The sequence below is a fragment of the Bradysia coprophila genome, unplaced genomic scaffold, assembly GCF_014529535.1.
Source record: "Bradysia coprophila strain Holo2 unplaced genomic scaffold, BU_Bcop_v1 contig_232, whole genome shotgun sequence".
Lineage (NCBI taxonomy): Eukaryota > Metazoa > Arthropoda > Insecta > Diptera > Sciaridae > Bradysia > Bradysia coprophila.
Genome location: NW_023503493.1, coordinates 2962941 through 2986388, shown reverse-complemented (window position 1 = coordinate 2986388; position 23448 = coordinate 2962941). Strand labels below are relative to the sequence as shown.

The window sequence follows — 23448 nt, the reverse complement described above, 5'->3', positions numbered from 1 at the left end:
CAGAGATATTTCTATTTAATTTTTTTTTTGTGCTACGCTCTGTGGTGTACACTTTTCTTCATAGCCTTTGTTTTTGTCCCACAATGTTTGTCCAGTTTATTGTCACGGTGTGTGTGTACTTAATTGCTGCTGATAACAGCAACGAGTCATGTCGGTTTAATATTTTAACAAATTGTTTGCACATGGATGTGCTCGATTCACGGTATTTTGTGTCCGCAAATAGACGTAAAGTGTCAGCCGTAATGCGTGATAGACAGTCAATATTGGATGGAAAAGACAATTTTAATTTTGAAAGGGAAATGAGATTATGAATGCTCAGGTAAGCATTCCCTAAGACGACGGTGCGTCAAAAAAATATGGAAAAATGAGAGAGAGAGAGAGAGAAATCAGATGCTAATTTGTGATCTTTGCTTTTTCATAGAAAGTTGACGCCATCTACAGCGCATCTGAAGCTTCAGCAGTATTACCTTGAGTGTTTCAAAATCGTAATACACTACATAGCCTAAGGGTCATTCAGAAATTACGTGTGGCTTTTTCAGTGCTATCATCAAAATCTCGAGACAGCTCAGAAAAATCGTTACGTAATTTATGAATGTTCAAAGATCGGGAAATGTACTAGATTACCTGCAGGGGCTCCGACAAAAATGATTCGAAAGTATTTGTATGTAATAGCTGTCAAAGTACTGCAAGGCTAATCTAGTACATTTCCTAAACCTGGACAGATTTTGACAAATTGATTCAAGGCGTGCCACAATCTTTTAGCCATCTGTTATCGGACAATTGTGGCAATAATAGGCGATGAGATCTCGTGTTTTATCTTGTATCAAAATCAATGTGCTAATAATAAAGAAGTAAAAGATCTAGAACTGAACATTGAAAATAGTTTTAAACAACGGAAGTACTAGATTTGCGGACTATATTGTGATGCGTTACGAAATGTAATGCGTAAATCTCAAGTTTTTTGAAGTCACTTTTCCATCGGTTAATCGATGGAGCTGATAAGTGACATTAGTGCTGAAGTGAAAGCTTCGTCATGTACTCCTCATGAACTAATCATTCATCGTTCCGAGAATCTTATCGACCATGATGCCACGTATAGCCCATGTACACATCGATTGGAATCATATTTTCATAAAAAAAGATATGAAAATTTGCTTCCATTTAGCCAACCCCTTTGACATTTCTGACAGAACCGATGATACATTTAATAAAACCGTTTGTCTTCACCCTTTTTTTTCCCCCGGCTGCTCATGTTACGGATGTCAAGGCTGTGTCTGATAGGCGAATTATGAATTCGACCTGAAATTGTGAATGTCCTGCCAATGTCAATCAATTCATTGCTGCCGATCCAGTGTGGGTGCATTTTGTTCGACGATTTATTTATGATATTGGAGACGAGTGAAGGTTTGTTTCTCTCTCTGGCGAATATTGTACGATAAATAAATAAACCCTCCGCACAAGCACTCTCTCTGTGAATATAATATTCGCAATCCACCACACTCATCGATTTGATAAGAACTTTACCAAACAGTCGGGTGGTTTTTTCTTTCCATATTCGCTTTGCCATTCAGATTCTATCATAACCGTATTGCCCGGGAAAAACAACTTAACTTGATGGGTTGGATATATATATAAGTTTCGGAGCGAAGAAAAAAAATATGATTTTTGTTGGAAGTGGATCTAATTTTCCATATCGATTGGTTTGTGTTTCAAATTATCTCAATCTTATTTCCATATTAATAGTCGCTGAGAAATCAGCAACAACAACAACAAACTAACAGCACAAACAACAACAATTTCTTGTACTAAATGTTGCCACTCATATAAAACTGACATCCATATTCCGTTTGATTTTTATTATGGCACAGCCCCGACTCCACACAGTGTATTAAAACATTACATTTCTACATCCCCCGATGTATAAAAATTAGATGAAAATTTCTGTGCTGTTGGTAGAAATTACGTCTGTATTTTATCTGCGATACTTAATCGTTTGGGGTTTTACGCGAACCAATTTTTCCGTTTTTTTTTCTTCTTCTGCCGTCGTCGTCGGAAAAATAGGTCGTCCAATTTGCAATTACTTTGTGCCAGTTGGTCATTAAAAAGGTGACATAAATATAGAACGTTTGCCGATTCGAATTCTGTTTAATATTTCTAATAAGAAACGGTAAAACGAATTGTTTATTGTTTACTGTTAAACAGAGAGAGGCATTAATAGTGTAGTGGTGCTAATTGGTTCAGTTGTTATGAAGAGTGATTGAATTCCGATAAAATTCGTTCGTTAACCGAACGTGGATTAATGGTATGCGGAAAATTAGTGAGTTTTCTGTCTCTTTGTAGCGCTTTTTTTGATCATGTTGATAGGGTGACGCATTAATTTGTACATTTTGATCAGAAGGTGGTAGTCAACGATCGAATAAACCATTAGAATGAGTAATGGTACACACAAAAACAACCTTAAATTTATTAGCGAGTTTAAGGTTCTATTTCATTGTACGACATGAGTCTCAGATTGTTAACTTTCGTTAACGTGCGATATCACTTCCACTACCATTCCCATTGTCATTTCCATTCCCACTATATGAGTCATTACGATCATCTGTTATCGACAACGACTACGAAAATAAGCAATGAACAAAACGTGTACTTAAACGAAAGAAGTAAAAGATTTTCCATCACATCCTGATGGATTTTTAGTTTGATCAACGGAAGTAGTAGATTTAGGAATCTTAATTTGTGACGACATGCTCAGTCGTTTATGGACGATTAAAACGGTCATATTTACTAGATTAATCAATGAGCAATGATTCAACATTCAACATTTACATTACATGAGCTTTTCCGAAAAACTTACTACTTTGCGGACTGAATGAACGAAATCCTGCATCTTCGCTGGTGGACAACATTGCGGTCAAATAATTCACAAAGAACATGTAAGCATTAACATTAAAATCCAACGTGCACATAGAAAGTGTGTCTTCAAATTTCTTAAAATCTCGCAATCTTAGCGATCAAATCGTCCAAAATGTCAGTCGCGCACGATACACACAAAAAAAACTGTTTTTCTATTCCTTCACACAAAACATCGAAAAAATTGACGACCGACACTCGTAACACTAAAAATCGCAATTCCGAAAATCTATGCGGCCTCAAAAAACTATCACTCTCTTTCTGTGTTGACCTCACCAATAACTGAACCAAACTGAAATGGTTTTTGTGTCTGGTATAAAAAGAAGTTGTTAGGGACGATGTGTGTAGAAACAACAACAAAAAAAATCATTTTTTTTTTTGGGTTCGAATGTGCAAAACAGAGCGAGAGAGGAAATGATTGAGAAAACAGCAAAAGAAAAAACGAAAATCAAAAATTAAAATTTTTTTCTGTACGATCATCGTGATGATGTGAATCCAGTGGGGTGACACCGTCCCTTACCAATTTTCGTATATCATGATTACATATATTGAACCACTCTCTCTCACTCTCTGTGATTTTTATAGTTATGCAGTTTGAGTATCATATTGAACATTACATTTTTTCTATGGGGTGCAGGTCAGGTAAAAGAAACGTATATGAGCCGGGAGATGAAGAAGAAAAAAACAAGATTTCAGGTAGGTAATAGTTGGAAAAAGATAATTTTTTTTATTCAAATTTTATCAGCCAAAATGAATAAAGAATATTTTGATGAAATAGAATTGAATAAAAAAACGTCTCAGCTCAGGGGATCATTTTTTAACCATCGCATTCAGACCGGGGTCCCTTTTTATTCATAAATTCTCTTAAGCAATATGTGATTACATTTTAAATAATTTTCGTGTTTTTTTCCCATTTGTTTTTTAAGGGTAACCCTAAGTTTCATTCGCAGACCCCAGAGGAATAGGTTTTTTTGAAAGCCTGGGAATGTTTGTCAGTAACGGCATTTTTTATGCTAATTTTTTTCGATGTTCTCCTCATATATCAAATCCACATTGTACCTCTCCCGGCTTATTGTGCGCATACCTTTCAGTTTTATTAATTTTCTTAAATTTATTTAGATTTTTTTTTCCCGGTCTATTCGGTTTTGCCATTGCGCAACGGTTACGAGATTATTTTTTATCTTCTCACACAACTCATGTTTTATAAGGAGACCGAGAACAAAAAGTTTCGTTCTTTTTTCGGCAATGTCCCTTTACCAAGAAAAAAAAAACATTTTTATGGAAGGCTGTGTGGAAAAACATTTGCATTTTTTTCCCGTTCACCGAAAAAAGACCCATCATTCAACATTCACTTCAAGCGCATAATTTTATTGAAGAGTTTTTGTGGCCAACAATTTCAATTTTTTTTTCTCTTGTCCTATCTCTCTCGACCATTCATATCTTACAACTTTGTTGCATGGCATAACTAAAAAAACGAAACGAGAAACGACTGTGCAATCCTACACATTGCATTATTGAATTACACATATTGCATCTTGAACAGAAATCTTTTCTTTCGATCTTTCTGACCATTTTATGATAAAGAGCACATTCGTACGTCAAAGATCAATCATATTTCTGTGGACCATTCACTTGAACAAACAGCAACATTTACAACAAAACGACATAACGAAATATGACAGGAATGCTATTTTCTGCCGGACAAAGTGAATTTAATTTCAGTTTTTCCATTCAACAATTGGACGAACACTCTACAGAAAGGAAAAAAAAAAGTAGAAAGAAAACACAGCCCGGGTATATGACACGTAGGTTTTTGTAGCAGGACATTTAATTTTTTCGTTTTATTCTGATGGTTTCACTGTTACGCTATTGACCGTCCACTCATCGATTATTGGATATTGTGTGATTGAACAATAGTTTGTTCCAAGTCTTTTAAATTGTTGGATGATGTGCTGTCAGGAGGAGGATTTAAATTGCGAAAGTTTGTGGAATAACAAAAATTAATGAGAATTTCGGTCAACATTTCGTTTCTTATGCTAAGTGTTGTTGGTGGCAGGATATTGCTGCACCGTCGATATCGTCAGGTACGATATTATCGTTTTGTGCACGATAATATCGCCAAGGAAACGATAATATCGTCCAGGTAGAGAAATGTTAAGTTGGTGCACATGCGGCGAGATAGAAGGAACATGTGAATGACAGCTGGCACTTATGGGAGAGAATTCGTATGAAATTCTCTCGCATTCTCTCCTATTTATGCCAGCTGTCATTCACATGTTCCTTCTATCTCGCCGCATGTGTACCAACTTAACATTTCTCTGTGTATAGGCAATAAGAGTTTCTACGTGCAACCGTCAAGTTACGAATATTTGAAGTTACGAAAATACGAGAATCGTCGCCCTATATGAACGACAACATTTTTTAAAACGATATTAACGTAATATCGTCCATAGAACGATAAATCATACCTGACGATATTGACGATAAAGAAAAGTCGCCTCTTCATCAAATCTGGTAAAGTGTGAACAATTCCACACAGAACCCAAGTTTCGGGTGAATTCGAGTACAGCGCAACTTTATCTTAGCACTACACTTACGATTTCAATAGAAATGTGTTTCACCACATTCCATTAATTTTGTAGAAATCGTTTCGGATTTGGTGCCACTCAATTACTCCTAATCGTTGACGTAAAATTCATGCTAACTGAAAACATATCGAAAATGATTCTTCTAAGCGGATGCTCTAAAACGATGCCGACAAACAAAACTATCCGAACAACGAAACGACAATAAAATATGCAAAAAAAAATAGATAAATTGCAATTCGGACAAAACTCTAGAAAAAAATGTAATTTTATTGCCAAAAATGGATTGTAAAACAATCAGAGCCGTTTTGTCTAAGTCTCAACTTCCATAATGTTTAACCAAAATATTTACGAAAATTTGTCAAAACAAAACGCCCCCCATTTATTGCGCCTATTCACCGACGTACATCTATATTGCGAATGTCCGACAAGGCGTTAGAAAAATACCGAAATTCATTTGTAAGTTTTTACGTACACAATTTATGGTAAATTAAGTGTGTGTCGTAATGTCTTTTTGACGAAAAGGAACAACAAACAGACAACAAATTTACGAAGGTTACACAGAACAATGAGGATCGGTCGGTCCACTTTGGCAGTAATAATTGCGAGCACATTATTTTGTGCACACTGAACGAAGTAAAAGAAGAAGACGGTAAACAAAAACGATGAGAAAAGGGAATCTGAAAGAAATATGGAACCCAACGGTTGGATTGTACCAGATAAGAATAGAAATAAAATTTATGAGATTGTTTACTAAAAACGAAATAATTGAGCTGCGGCTCTCAAAATTTATGGTCAATTTGTTCCTTTGCTGTGTGTGGTTGTTCGTGCAGTGTTTTTCTTTATTTATTTTTTCGAACGATTTGGGTCTATTTACTACAAAACATTTCAATTGTCTGGTTGTGCAATACGGATTTTACACAATCTTTTACTGTCGAATGGGAGATATGTCAATTAGCGCTATTGTTACCTCTGCCTCGGTTAAGATTTCGTTTTTTTTTGTTGGATGAGCACTCACCTGAAAAGAGAAGAAAAACGAAATTAATAAATTTGTGGAAATTGTTGATAGAGAGAAAGAGAACAACAAAGAATTTTTTTCCGCAAGATTGAGTAGGCAAACACTGAAAGTAATGCAAGTTCTTCAGCGAATCACAAAAAAATAAGGAAACCAAGTTTCGGGTAAATTTGAGAGCAGCGCCATATTTCGTTCAATGTAGCGCTAATGATTTCTATAAAATTGCTAGCAGCATGAATGTCAGCAAAGTAATTCAACACTGCAAAAAGTCTATTGAAATTGTAGGTGCTACTCGGGCTGCCCTCCAATTCGCTCAACACTTACTCCATCTACACATAGCAACGCGAAAGAGTCCTAATTCAAATTTTTCCTTGGTTTTACTGTCAAATGTGACAGGAGAACAAAGAAAACATTTGAATTAGATCTCTTTCGCGTTTCTATGTGTAGCTGCATTACTCTAGCATCTAGCTACACATAGCGACGCGAAGGTGACCTAATTCAAATGTTTTTGTTACAATGTCAAACTTGACAGTAGAACAAAGAAAACACTTGAATTAGGTCTCTTTCGCGTCGTGAGTAGCTACTCTACTCTACTTGATGATCAAATTATTTTTTTTTTACGATAATCGATTTAAGAACAAACATTAACGAACACCTAATCGAATTGCCTAGCTCCACATTCTCTGCCCTGCACATCAGAAAATTCATTTCAACTCTTTTTTTATCGACTTCTAGCTTCAATATACTACACCATACACCATCGATTACATCATACTGAAATTTACTACGGCCTTTTTTCCACTAATTGTACACAACATTTTAATTAATGTCTGGTTGTTTGTTTGCTTGTTTGTCACCATATAAATATTGGATCTAGGTTTGTGTTCGAAATATATGACAACCAAAAAAAAGCAGAACCGAAACATTGCTCAAATGACCACAACCAATTTAAAAAAAAAAAATTTTTAATCTACAAAATCGTGTTAATAAAAATGTGACAATCAAATTGATATCAAATTGTATTTAACTGAAGGCGCGCATTTATATCGAGTGAGTGGTATACACATTCAGTCTATTTGTTCAAAGAGTCCGTTCAATCTAACCGCTTTCTTGAATTGGTCTCGGTGAAATGGGCTCGGTGCTAACAATTGTCCACAGTGAGTTTCATTGAATGTACAAGGATTAAACGATTACAGAAATTAAATTTCATTTATCCTGATGAAGGTGTTCAAAACGATTAGAAACAAGTATTTATTACGAAATTATTACACCAATTACGATCTGGCAAAAGTGTAATTATGATGACATCCATACACTTTAATCAACCTAGTTTCATCCAACAACAACTATTTGCATCGAACGCTTAGTATAACCGTTTTCGATGAATTATGCCTTGTCGTAATAAAATTACGCTCTTCTAATGTGGTGGTGAATAGTGACAGTTCAATTGAATTGTAGCAATGAGTGTCATTCTCCCGCAGTTACTCACCATTGCGTGACCATTGCATTTTCTGGTCAATTCGTGATTCGATACCATACAAAATGGTCAATCCGACAAAGAAAACCAGAACCAATAACGATAACCGTAGCGCAAAATTGTCTTTGGTTCACAACTTTTAATTACCATCGCATATACGATGAATTTAGTTGATTTGTTCAATTATAGCCGAACAATGTTTTATGATTTTATCTGTTCCAACTAGACTATGAGATCATTGCAATGGGTATGACCACAGTAAGGCCTTCGGTTATATATGGTTATCGAGAAATGAAACCAAAATTAAACGTCATATAGCCAAGGCATACACATCTAGTTATATCCAACAATATTTTATGACTTTGAGACTGGGTTAGATTGAAGCACACACTCTGTGAATGCGATATATGTTAGCGAGCGCACATAAATTGCGAAATGTCACATTATTCATATTACAATATTCTTAATTGACCACAAAATATATTATTAACAGAATCTCTCTCTCTCTTTCTCTCCTTCTCTTGTCAACCATTTGGATTTTTCTGTATATCCAAAGCATCAATCGAGTCCATTCGTTTGGTTATTCGTTAGAGGCAAAAGTGCGCATTGTGTGCGTGATTAATTGATCATTGTTGTTGCTGGATCAATTAATTCGAAGTCATAAAACAAAGCTGATTAAGAGACACATTTTCGTTCGATGAAACGATCAGTGTGACACAAAGAAATAATGTGGACGAATGGCGTTAGTATGCAACCTTGGTCAAGTGAATTAGTCATGATAGACTAATTTGAATGCTTGCGTGAGTATAAATCTTGAGTGAGAATGTTTGTGGAACGAGTGGAGGCGAAGTCGAGTGGAATGACTCTCTCACGAGGATCTATGCCACATTCAAACAAGTTAATCATATGACCCACTAATTTGAATAAAACATAATAAATTAGGCATGTTAAAGCGAGCCTATGAACTTTGGTGGCTGTAACGGTCACTACAATCACAGTCAGTAGATCACTATACAAGTGCCAGCTAAAACGGTCAGGTGATGTGCTTGCGGTAACTACAACATTTAATGTTATTACCAGCAACGGCTAAGCCTTAACATTCCAACAAATCAAACAATTTGGTTCATTTTTACTTCACGCAATATTACAACTTAATGAAGAAGTGTCGACACTTGTATGTACAATAGCATCTGTCATCGACCGTGACGACAAAGACAAGAGATGAGGTCGGATCAACGCCGTGATTTATAGCCAAATTTATGTTAAAACAAATGAAGTAAAAGATTTTGCACCAGATCGTTGGATCTGTTCAATATTTCAACGCAGTTTAGTACGTCTTTAGTACAGCGCTGCTGGCAAGTCACTATACACAATGTAATGTGAAGAGAGTCATAATTAACCATTTTAAACAAAAATGTCATTGAAAACGAACTATTGTGCTAGGCCTGTGTCTTAATTCGATTACCTCCACATTATATCTGCCTTGGATTTGTAGAAGTATGCTTTGTGTTAGTGCGTGTATGCACTTACAAAATCCACTCTTTAGACCTTGATTGTAACTTACCTGCCTACCTTTGACAAAACTTAAGAGAAAATCAAGGAAATTTTGCTCAAAGGCAGGCAGTTAGCGTAGATTGACTAGAGAAGATTCAGCTGCCACTCCAAGCGAAATTAGTCAAAGGAAACCTCTATCTCGATGCACCACTTCTCTACCAACAATATATTCTCTGATTAAAACCATAATTTATCACTAATTCCTCATAGAATGCATCATTGCATTTATCGTCGTAACATATACCCATCCCTATCCCGTACACTAAATGGGTCACCGAAAAATCAAGCATAAAACATAAAAAATCATCGATCCGTGTCACCGTCTATGCCCACAACATATCGATAAAACAATAAAATGTTTAGAGAGACGACAACGACACAAACAGAACTTCGGCACATTTTGTTATGGTTTTGCATAAATGAACCGAATAAACCAAAAAAAAAATGAAGAGAAGCAGCACAACTTGTAAGTAAAACATATTTCCATGTCTTCCATTTATAATGCACTCGATGTGTATACACACCAGGCGACAATTTTTTTCTTCTTTTCTTTGAAAAGGTCGGGTTAAAGTAGCAAATTTATGAATTGCAGCATATTTATACAAAATGCACAATGTGTTGTCTTGTTGTTAATAAGAATGCATATCACCGCAACGGAGGAAGACGATGATGCTGAAGATGAAGAAGAAGAAAAAAGTGGAAGGTAGAGAAGAAGAAGAAAAAATTGTCAAACGGTTTGATGCAAAAAACCCAGAGGAGAAGGAAAAAAAAACGATGAACAAGAAACTGGAAAAGAGAAATGAAAAACATCATCTTCAAACTCATGCCCGCCAAGATCTAGGATACATCTCCCTCAAAACAAACAAACAAACAGAAGAAAAAAGAAACGATATTTTACGATGAAGAGAAAATATAAATACAAAAAAGAAGTAAGAGACGCCGTAACCAGAAGTTAAGATTAGATTAGGTATGCAAGCATATGATGCACATAATAATATCAACTGATATATGTAAGTAGTTATATATGAAGAAATTATAGTTTTATAATACCAACCACACACAATATAATAGCGAATATAAGTCGCTTTTTGATAGCCATCTAGTTCTCACGAACTATAGATCTTATTCATGCAGCATTTTAATGTTTATTATAGAATGTTACAAGACTTTTCTGTTCCTCGATGGTTGTACGTTTGGCGAAAAAGTCTTGTCGGGTTTTCGATGGCAATGTTTTATTAAATTATGTTTTCGCTTAAAACAAAAGTCTTTTGCTGGTACACAATGTACACACTCAACGAAATGCTGATGTCTCCTTAGAGAGTGTAAGACGGAGCATTTTCCAATGACAATTTTTTTGTGTTGTTGTTAAGTGCAGTTGTTGTAATGCTGCCCGCTAAATGGCATTACATTGGACACGATGATTTTCTAATTTATTTTATTTCGATGAAGAAATTTTGCGAATCTTTTCCATTTGTTGGAAAGTTACGCGATGTCGTTCCCGATGTTCACATATGGGACATTTCAGTTAAATTAGGACTTAAATTAGGATTTCGGTAAACTGAAGATGATTTTATCGTCCAGAAGATGATTTTATCGTCCAGCAGATGATGTTATCGACCAGAAGATGAGTTTATCGCTCAGGTGATGATTTTATCGCTCAGGTGATGATTTTATCGCTCAGATGATGATTTTATCGACCGAAAGATGATTTTATCGACAGGAAGATGATTTTATGGTCCAGAAGATGATTTTATGGTCCAGAAGATGTTTTTATCGCCCAAACGATGATTTTATCGTCCAGACGATGATTTTATCGTCCAGAAGATGATTTTATCGACAGGAAGATGATTTTATGGTCCAGAAGATGATTTTATGGTCCAGAAGATGTTTTTATCGTCCAGAAGATGATTTTATCGTCCAGAAGATGATTTTATCGTCCAGAAGATGATTTTATGGTCCAGAAGATGATTTTATCGTCCAGAAGATGATTTTATCGTCCAGAAGATGATTTTATCGTCCAGAAGATGTTTTTATCGTCCAGAAGATGATTTTATCGTCCAGAAAATGATTTTTTCGTCCAGAAGATGTTTTTATCGTCCAGAAGATGATTTTATCGTCCAGAAGATGATTTTATCGCCCAGAAGATGATTTTATCGTACAGAAGATGATTTTATCGACAGGAAGATGAATTTATTGCCAAGAAGATGATTTTATCGTCCAGAAGATGATTTTATCGCCCGGCAGATGATTTTATCGTCCAGAAGATGATTTTATCGTCCAGAAGATGATTTTATCGCCCAGAAGATGTTTTTATCGCCCAAACGATGATTTTATCGTCCAAACGATGATAACATTTTGAACAGAATTGTGTAGTAATACCACTCTGAGTGATAGTATTGTCCAGGGTGATAATTTCTGGGCAATAATGTCGACTAGATGGTGATATTATCATCTTTTTTGGCGATATTTTGGTAAAAATGTCACGTCTTCCCCATGATTTGGTGTCTCATTCGCGCATATTTGTTCAATATCAACACCTAAAATATTGTGAAAATTTAGCCTCAAACAAACAGACCAACTTTTTGGGCTCAACATAGCTCTCAAGGGAAAAAAAATGTTTTGTGCCAAATGGATTTAGCTGAGTTACAATTGGGATCAAAAAATGGTCTTTTCCATCTGTCAAAGGGACGTTCTAAACGTCAAACAAACCTACATATTAATACATAGTCAGAAAATGGTTTATTTTTCCTCAAGTCTATTTCTCTGATAGAACCGTTTTTTGATCCCAATTGTCGCAAATGTGTAATTGAACTCAACCTGCTACCTCAACGACCAAACAGGTCAAACTGAGCAGTGGACAACTTCAAAAACTGATAGATGTGAACGTACGGCGTAAGCTTAGGTGGAGAACATTATTAGTTTGATTTTTCACCGAAAACCATAGCTGACACAGCATCCAGTTTATAGGTCAATGAGGAACTTTGTAGCACGCGACTAACTGTTCGGAATGTCCCATATAAAACGTGACATGTAAAAGCGAACGCTGCCAGAAAATGTGGTGGTGAACTTTATCTTATATGCATTTCGGTTGGCTCTTCCAAAAACCAAAAATAACCAATTCAATTTTGTCAGACCGAATGTCAGCAGCGCTGAACCGAACCCCATAAATAATAACGGTGCATGTCTCCGTCGAATATTATATTTATATATTAACCGTTTTCGCTGAAAAGCTTTTCTTCCAACCATCGGTTCGGTATTTTTACTTTTTCATTTTGACGAAGCGAAAGAAAGAAAAAAAAACGGAATTTGCTAAATGTGGATCGTCGTCGTTACGACCGAAAACGGAATAATTCACTGGGAATATATGTGGCTGCAAACGTACAAATAATAATAATAATCGGTCTTATGAGGGCTAATAAACCTTGAGTCGATATTGTAATTTGTGATGTTTATGCGTTTCATCATGGCAACGTGGTTATAACAAACATATCGTACACACACAAACTGGCTCCGCTTTAGCTTATATGTATTTTTGAAGCGAACATAAATTGCGGTCAACAGTTTCGATCAAACTTTTGGTTTTGGTTAATTTGAATAAATAATTGGATTTTGCCAGTTTGTTATTTTATATAAATAGAATTCGATATTGCGCTGAAGCCAATCGGGAAATATGACATGGCATCGGGTAGTGAGTTTGACGGAACATTGTTAAAAAAGAGGAAAATCCCAAAATGAGGTGGTGACTTGCAGGTGTTGGTTAGACCACTCGTCTGAGTTTATTTCGAATCGTTTTCAGTTAAAACTAAATCGAAATTCTAAACTGAGGCGAAAATTTCTTGGTTCCGACTCATGTCTACAGACAACCCGAAGAAAATTGATTCATGAAACTATACAGGGAAGGAAAGGATATTTCAATGCAGCCAATTCTATTCAATCCACATGCGCTTACACATGATAACGCCAGTGGAATGAATTGAAATCGTTGTACCTAACAATTAAACGGCTTTATTACATCTTTACGGTGTCGGACACCATGCTTCATGGAAAACTAAGAATCAAAACGAATTGTATCCCAAACAAAGTGACAGAGCTTGGAGATTTGGATGGACCTTTTGGCTTGTGACAATGATTTTATGGAAAGTCTTACCATTAAGGCCCGTCATTGGGAAATGACAGGACAGTTTCCCGAAAATGTACGGAAAATTTTATCACAAAAATTCACCGAAAAACTTCAAAGAAACTCACCTCTTATGCTTTCCATTGTATTCGGGCATAGTCTCTTTGGGTTGCCAAGGCATATTTGAACACTAAAACACTTTTTACTCGATGCAAAAACAGAAAGTTTTCTTTGTGTTTTGTCGCGACAAAAACACAGAAAATATTTTGACACAACTGTGACACTCCGCTATTAGTACTAGAATGAATGTTTGCTGTGTTCACTTCACCGGTAAAATATTTTCATTCAAAAAAGTGTCCGACACTTCAACGATGGTGGACATTTATTAAAATTGAAACTTCTCTCACTTCTTTAGTAAGCTAACAAGACTTCGCTGAGTCTAATTATGCCAATTCTTTGAATAAAAATATCGGCTGAGGTCGAATAATTCTCCGCTGAGCTCTAATAATTCTCCGCTGGGCTTTGGCAAACCTCTAATGAGCTCTAATAATTATCCGCTAGGCTTCAGTAAGAGTCCGTCAGACCTTAGTACGTTGTAGTAAGGCAATGAAGCTAAGCGAACACTCAATAAGCATCAGCGGATACCTAATAATTGTTGCTATGATTTAATAAGACTCCACTTAGCTTTGGCAGATCTCCGCTGAGTGTCCGATTCGCTCCATTAACCCTTCCTGCAACTTGCTTAGGCCTAATGGACACTTCCTGAAGCTCAGCGAAGAATTATTAGAGCTCAGCGGAGAATTATTAAAACTCAGCGGAGGATTATTCGACCTCAGCCGATATTTTTATTCAAAGAGGTGGCATAATTAGACTTCGCGAAGTCTTCTTAGCTTACTAAAGAGGAACGAACATTAATTTACGCTCAGCGCAGTCTTACGAGAGGCTCAATTTTTAATAAATGCTCTCCCATCGTTGAAAGAATGTCCGCTGAGCTCTCGTAAAGCTTTAAAAAATGGTCGATGAGCATTATTAAATGTATACGCTACCCTTTGTCAACTGTTTCATGATTTTTATAATATGTCCGACACTTTTTTGAATGAAAATATTTTACCGCCGAAGTGAACACAGCAAACATTCATTCTAGTACTTATAGTAGCGGAGTGTCACAACTGTGTCGAAATATTTTCTGTGTTTTTGTCGCGACAAAACAAAAAAAAACTTTTTGTTTTTGCATCGAGTAAAAAGTGTTTAGTGTTCAAATATGCCTTGGCGACCTAAAGAGACTATGCCCGAATACAATGGAAAGCATAAGAGGTGAGTTTCTTTGAATTTTTTCGGTGAATTTTTGTGATAAAATTTTCCATACATTTTCGGGAAACTGTCCTGTCATTTCCCAATGACGGGCCTTAACCTGAAATTTAATTTACAAAATTTTACCGAAAATTTACCGAGAATTTACCAAATTTTACCTAGAATTTTCCGAAATAAACAGAAAATTTACCGAAAGTTTACGATTTACCTAGAATTTTCCAAATTTTACCGAAAATTTACCAAATTTTACAGATAATTTACGAAATTTTACCGTAATTTACAGAATTTTACCGAAAGTTTACCATAATTCACCAAAAATTTACCAGAAATTAATGAAAATTTACAGACAAAGATTTTTGGTAAATTTCAGTGAGTTTGATAAGTTTCAGTAATTTTCAGAAGTTTCAGTAAAAAGAATTTCCAATGATACGCTCTGCCTTTACCATTAATTAATCTATCTATCTCGAGTAGGACTATAAAAATGCTTGCCAACTACTTCAACACAACCTTTTGCAGTTAATTCTATGTTATCCAGAATGACGACAACAATAAGCGACTAGTTCTGGTTCTCTTATAAATAGCAAAATTAATGTTAAAACTAATGAAGTAATAGATTTTGTACCAAACACTAGACGTAGGTTAAACAAACGAAGTAGTTGATTCGACAATTATACTGGTGATATGCTTGCCGACTGTGAAAGCCTAATTGAATCAATTGATTGTATTTTATTGAGTTTCTGAATAGAATAAAACAAATTAAAACGAAGAAAAAGATCAGGAAAATGAATAGCAAAATTTTCAATTTAAAGATCAGACTGCACACGAGAGCGAACCATTCAAACGAAGCGGATAGAGCGCGCGGCTTTTTTTCCGTTTTCGTTTGTTGGCCATAAAACTGTTTTGTTTATGTTTTTTTTTTATTATTTATTTATTACATTTTATTGATATGTGGTATCGTTGTTTCGTTTTTCTTTTCATTTTTCTTTTCTTATAAAATATGTTGAAACATTTTGATGGCCTTGCGGTCAACTGATTTTAATCACAATAAATATAAATGCAAAAATCTCTTCCACAGTTCTCTGTTTTTCGTATTTAAAATGCAATCGCCGGCTCACCACTGTGAGTATACATACGTACATGTAATATTCAAAGGCAGCAGAACAGAAGATCGATCGTTATCATCCATTCGCTTTGATCGAAATGTATATAACGAGAAATATTTTTCCGTTTTGTGCATACACAGCAAACGAATTAAAAAAAAACGAATACGATGACCCATACATCAATTTGAGAAATGTTGTTCGATGGAAAGAAACCGCGAATGGATTTGTGTGATGCATTTTTGTGGTTGAATTGAGAGATTGACTTTAATTAAAGAAGCTCTATTGTCTTCGGAACTTTGTCTTGTTCGTTGCCATTCAGTTTAATGCAAAAAAAACAAGGACGTGCAAATGCGGCTCGATCGGAATGAGATTGCACATTTTGATTTGTTGACGGTTATTACAGGGAACAAAAATGGTTTTTTATTCTTGTGAGAAATGTTTCTCGGTTCACGTCTATCCCCTCATTTACTATGAATAAATCATAACTTTCGGGACTCAGTTCTTTATTTAATGGACCGAATGATGGCGTCAGAAAATGTCTTGCATTTCATCGCAATAAACTGCAGAACAAAAAAATGTTTTTCTTTTCTTTCTTTGAACTCGTACATAACATAAAGCGAACAGTAACACATCAATGATCGAAATGAAAACAAAACAAAAAAAAAGTCGATCTCCCGCCGCGTATTTGTCGAAACAAACTGGACCAATGGCAACGCGTTACGGTAGGAATAATTTTTGTTGAAATTTAAACATCAAATAGTCGAGTTGAGTGTGTGCTGAAGGTTTGTGAGGTCTTAGCACTTGTATCCTTAACAGTCGTTATTAGACAAATGTCTTAGGATTTTCGTTGCAAAATGTTAAATTTTGAACTACATTTTCCTTATAATTCACTAGAAAAGTACTCGGAAACGGAGTATTTAGTATTGTTGGAACGTTTGCGCCTAAAATATGATTTGATTGTTTGAGGACTTGTTATCTTGAGCACTCGTAATTTTGCAAAGTTTTAGGATTTTCGTCGTGGAATCTCAAATTTTGAACTACATTTTCCTTAGAATTCGCTAGAAAAGTGGTCGAAAACGGAACATTAAACCTTTGCCACCAAAAAAACGATTTGATTTTCTTAGGACCTGTTATCCTGAGCACTTGTAACTAGACAAAGATCTTAAGACTTCTGTTATGGAATTTTCAATGTTGAACTACATTTTGATTATAATTCACTAGAAAAGTGGTTGGAAACGGAGTACTTTATGTTGTTGGAACGTTTGCGTCAAAAAGGATTTGATTTTTTAAGCATGATCCTAACACTCGTAAGGCTTTAGGTGTTTTACGTGTTTAGATGTTCTTCAATTTTGATAGAAATTTTCCTTAGAATTCGCTAGAAATGTAGCCGGAAATGTAGTAGTGAACGTTGTTGAAACGTTTGCTCCTAAAATATGATTTGATTTACTTAGGACTTGTTATCCTAACACTCGTAATTAGACTAAGATTTTCGGTGTTACGGAATCTTAAATTTTGAACTACATTTTCCTTATAACTCGCTAGAAAAGTACTCGGAAAAGGAGTACTTAATGTTGGTACGTTTACGACTAAATTACGATTGGGTTTTCACCATCCGGGATATTATTCAAATTTCCAAAACATAATTCCGGTTCTTAGGAGTTAGATCATCCTCAATTTGATTGTGTAACGAATCCATCTTGTGTCCTCAATCATCATTATATCAGAATGGAACACGCGACTCAAACATTCTCGGTATTATTGCTAAAACGAATTACTTGTGATATACTTAAAGCTGTCGATTTTTATCAATTCGAACGTTATCCGATGAAATTTTCACATGCTTTTGTTTAAGATAAGCCAAGTACGTACTCAACATTCAGTGAAGTGGGATTGATATTGAAAATATTTTTGTGGTTGATTCTTTGAATCGCACTGCACATTCATATTTATGTACACATGACTGATTGAACCGCCACATGTCACAACCGGACTATAATTTTGATGGTAACATTATAAGAGCAAGATTTTTTGTTTGTTTTTTATTTCTCTTCATGATATTACACTGCTTTGTTTGGTACCTATCGCGAGCTGGTGATGTTGTTAGCCTTCGGCAGTTACCTTATATACACCGATTAAAATATAATTTTATGAATGGTGATTGGTGACTTGACTGGTTATGTATTTATTGAGTGGAAGTAGGTCCAAGTTATATTTTGTTCGAACGGCTATTGGTATATCGTGCGAGTCGTAAAATTACATTTTTTTTTGTTATGTGGCCATTTTGTATAAGAAATATTTGATTTGATTGAAATTAATTCGGTGAGAGAATGGCGATCGCATTTTTTTGTTGTATTTCGTTTCATTCAACATTTTTTGTGGCAGCTTGGAAATGTAACTAGGTGAAGTAGGAGGTCACCTTTTTCACAATAGAAAAGTGGTTTCAGATCGTTCTCGAACACAATAAATTCTCTTAAAAGAATTTTTTCACCATCTCCATCTCTCTCTCTCTCTCTTTTCTAGTGTTAACAGAATTGAACTGAGTCTGAGTCGAGCGATACGGTCTATTGTATTATTCACAGAATAAGTAAAAAATGGTAACATCACAGAGCTTATTATCAATTAGCTGTACAAATAGAACGTACGAAAAAAAAACTAATTTTCGTTCATCATAACCCATAAAATATCATAAATAATAAACGAAACAATATACAATTGTAACCGAGTCGCATATCTTCCTCTATGTGGTATGAAATACACTCATGGCATAATACTTGTAATACAAATAATTGTCTATATCTTTCCTCTGTCGACATTCTTTTTGAACAAAAAAAAATATTTATAGCTCACCACAATGGCTATGGCAGGCCCGTACGCAACGATACCAAAATAGACTATTAATCAAAGAATGTAAACTATACTAGGTCTAAAATGTCCCCGTAGATGACATAACTAATTTCAAAGCGGATTCAAACGCACTCATTTACATATTATTTTGACAGGAACAATGAATGCGTTCAAGATAAATCGACCGATTTTAATGATTGACAAACTTGATTCAATGAAAGTACAGAACAGGTATGGCCAATCGAAAAATTCATCTTAAACGCACTCACAAATTGTGTCAAAATAATATGTAAATGAGTGCGTTTCATGGCGGAAATCAAATTTTTATGTCCTCCGGGCGGGTAATAGACCATACCTGTTTTACACTTTCATTGACTTGATTTCAATCCGAACCAAGAGTTGAATCGGACGAAAGAGATAGTGGGTCAGATCAGACGCTTAGTGCCTGTGCTCTCAATCAATAGGCATACACGTGCAACTTGTGACGAAAATAATTTTCTTTCAAAATTATTAAAAATCAACTCGAGACAATTGACACAGAATGTCAACGAACATGAACATGTGTAACAAACGTTCCAAATTAGATTTGAAATGAATGAATGCTTCGTTGGTCTAGTGGTGAGGACAGATCAGGCCATATTTCCTTAGGAATGTTAATTCTGAAACTTCTGAGAAAGCCACACAAAAATCTGAAATTTTGTTCGGAATTTTTCCGATTTTTTCAGAAATAAAATTCCCAAAAATAAATTCTGGGACAGCTGTGTGCACTGAAGACTCGGGTTCGATTCCCGAAGAGAGGAGTCAAAAATTTCTTTTCGAATCTACTTTCAAAATGAGTGCACATAATATAACAGCTGAACAAGTCTCGAAGAAGTTTTCAGTTCCATTTGAAACACTCAGCTACGGTGACTCAGTTGACACTTTGTCAAACGATGAATAATGGATGGTAATGGATGGTAATATTCGAGCGTTGTTTTATATGGATTTACCAATAAAATTAATGGAATTACCGTTATAATTTGCCGATAACGGTAAATTGCTCGAACGTATTTGTAAGATGAAAAATTCTTCTGGTAAATCCCCAAAATTCCGTTCCTTTGGAGCATCAATGGCAAAAAACAATCGTAATAACGGTAGTTCGCTGCTCGGTGTTTCATTAGTAACAGCAACCACAGTCGATGGACTTGTTGTTAGAACACAACTGATAATCTAGATGCGGAATCTGCCCTCAGATTAAGTTAATAATTTCGGTACAAAAAGCTCAATGATCACTACGGCTATTCAATATTCATTTGTTGTCGATAACGACGAAAAAAGTAATGACAAGCTCTGGGTAACGTGGTTCTTTATCTAGTAAAATGCATGTTAAAAAAATTGAAGTACAAGATTTGAAATCAATTGATTAATATTACTTTGATCGATGGAAGTAATAGACCCGAAACCAATACTGGTCATATGCTTGCCGTCTGACATCGTACCCAAACCCGAAGAAAAGAGAAAAGAAAAGAAAATTTCTCTCAAATAACATTCTATGACCGAAAAAATTGACAAGACTCACCATTCGCACGAGCCTGAAAAAAAGAAGCGCTACACAATCATCTGTATGCACTGGAATACGAATGAATGATTAATTAATTACCATCGTCCGAGTGTTAAGTATTTGGCGTAAAAAGCGCGGGAATTACATTCAAATGAAGTGTTCAACACATCACACATAAAATGTAAATTGTAATAATTTTCTCGCTGCGACTATAACGTACATATGTGGTCATGGAACCTATGGCTGATACTGGATACAATAGTGAGAATGTTCTCATATAATGATGCATGTTATTTAGATCATAATAATGTTGAATATTGTACACAATTAAAAATAAAAAGAAATATTTCGCGCTAATAACACCGCATGCGGAAGATTTTTCCACATATTTTTCTGAACAATTTTCTTCTTAATATCATTACCTTCTTTTTCATTTATTATTTAATCGCGATGCTAAATTCACAATTTTTTTTGTTGTTTCGTTGTAACATTCAACAATTGCACGAAGAGCATTATACTTTGACGCGAATTATATGTATGAACAACAGCACCGAGAGAAGTAAAAAAAAAAACAAAAAAAAAATTGTTCATTAAATAGCAAGTGCATTTAAGTCGCGATTGTACTGTTCTTCATCAATGTTTCATTATGGTCTGCATGGTGGTTATATAAGACGAAATTGTATAATTTGTGTGTGTGTGTACACCGGAGAGTACTATGCGCTTTTGTACACCTTTTCACGAGTGCATTACAATATAATTATTTTCTACATTTCTCACGATCCACAAAATGTGCCACATTGCACACGGAAAAGGTAAAAACGAAACAAAATCACAAAATTCCCTCATGTACACAATGCCTTTGCGACCATAGAAAAAAAAACCCATATATTCATCATAAATGTCTTAAACTGCAGCATCTAGATGTTATTTTGAACTGCATGCATGAGTAGTGCATATGGCCACACATTTTTATTGAAGAACGGAGAGAGAGATAAATTACTAATCCTTTTGCTCGTCATAATTTTTCTTCTTCTATTCCATTCTTTCGTGCACCAATCCATTTATCTTGTTGAGGAGCCACTTGTTTATTTGGAAATAAAAGTAAAATTAAATAGATTTTTCTTCCCACAAAATGTGTCGGACAATGTCCCATTCATGTAAACTGTTTTTACGGGTTTTTATTGTCCGAACGAAAAATAAAATAAATTTTTGTAAAGAAAACTGCGGTCAATAGAAATACAATTTTGTGTTTGGATAAAAATTCACTTTGTCCCTTGAATCTGTCCAAAAATGCAGAAAATTTATTGGCCTAAGGGACGAGGGAAATTGTGGAAGAGTTACAGGTGGATCAAAGCAAATGATAAAATTTCGTTTGGTACAAAAACCACGACTGCCTCCAGTCTCACCTTAGCTCCAGAATTTAACTATGCGACCGCAGGTCATTTTTCTGATTTCTTGTGTGTGTTAATGATGGATATATGGAACGTAGATGAGAGACTTAGTTTAGATAAGATACAGACTTGAAAGTGGCCTGAAGCTTAAGTGTAGTCACAAAATAAATGTCAAGGCTAAAATTGAGGATTCAATTTACTGAAATGTACCCAGACAGTAATTTACAGATAGTTTCCGGTAATTGTCCGGTAAGTTTTGGTAATTTTCCGGTAAATTTCTTGTAAATTTTGGTAAATTTCCGGTAAAATTCCCGTAAATTTCCGGTAAATTTCTTGCAAATTTTGTTTATTTTTCTTTAAAATTCCCGTAAATTTCCGGTAAATTTTGGTAATTTTACGGTAAATTTTGGTAAATTTCCGCTAGATTCATTCAAACTGCAAAGTCGCAATTAATCGAGTCGATCAAATTGATTTTATGGAGACTGCTTCCACATTCTATACAAACCAGGGCCTATTATTGACAATTTTGTTTACTGAAATTACCAAAATTTACCGAAAATTACAAGAAATTTACCAAAATTTCAGTCATACAGTCATACAACTGTCAAGCATCTGTTATTGACAACGACACGTCAGCAATGAATGATGATCTCTAGCTAGGTTTTTCTCTTATAGCAAAACGTATGGTCAAACTAAAGAAGTAGAAGATTATGAATCAAACTATGATTTAATCAAAAGAAGTAACAGATTTAAATCTTTATGTGTCGAACCACTTGCCGTTTATAAATGGCCGAATCGAAATATGATTTCCAGGAATATTTTCGACATCGTTTCGCTCATTTCCTATTTATCGCCCATACGACGAATTCTTGTGTCGCTATAATATGCAATTCGGTGCGGACAACAGCATTCACGGCTTAAGCCATTTTGATTCGAAAAGTCACGAAAATGAAATATTTTTTTGATTCCAGCAAACAAAAGCAAACAATAGCCGTCGACGAAACTTATTACCTGACCGAAATAAGGTTTTATCAATCCGATAAAACGACGATCTGTATGCTGAATGAAATGTTCGAGAAAACCCATTTACCAAATTTGTCACATCATATTCTTCATCCCATTATTAAAATCAAGCGACAGAATGAAAAAAAAAACATTTTTTTTCTGACATTCTTTTGACAAAATTTAATACAAAACACGGATACTTTCAACAAGAGAGATGTTATTGTGATTTGACACAAACGAGAAAAAATAACGAATTCATATGACCAATTGAGACTCTGGCTGCGAGGAGAGACCAATGTAAATTTTTGTCATTTTTCTACAGCCCAACAAAAGGTTAATAAATTGTTCTTAGTCTTTTTCACTAAAGACATCACACACATATGACCCTGTTGATATATCGTGTACGGTTAGTTTTGTATTATATGCTTTACCGACACAATTTTGAAATATATTCATTTCTCACGGTTGTCATGAATGGGTTAAAAATGTATAATATTCACACATCCATCGTGGAAAAGGCACTGAAAATGTGATACAGTTAAGGTGTCCGGTGAACTTAATCAGGTAATAACATTCGAATGTTGATCCTTTATGTG

General features: G+C 35.1%; 1 protein-coding gene across 3 annotated transcripts in view; it reads right to left on the bottom strand.

The window, feature by feature from the left end:
* LOC119075869 (B-cell lymphoma/leukemia 11A) overlaps positions 1 to 23448 on the bottom strand; it is a 73255-nt gene that overhangs the window by 35799 nt on the left and 14008 nt on the right. The window contains exon 1 of one of the 3 annotated variants that reach the window (XM_037182429.1): positions 2855 to 3222. The exons of the other annotated variants lie outside the window; for them this stretch is intronic. Coding sequence (XP_037038324.1) covers positions 2855 to 2966 — 112 coding nt within the window. The 5' untranslated portion in view covers positions 2967 to 3222. Of the gene's footprint in view, positions 1 to 2854; positions 3223 to 23448 lie in introns of those variants that run through there. 3 annotated transcript variants of the gene reach the window in all.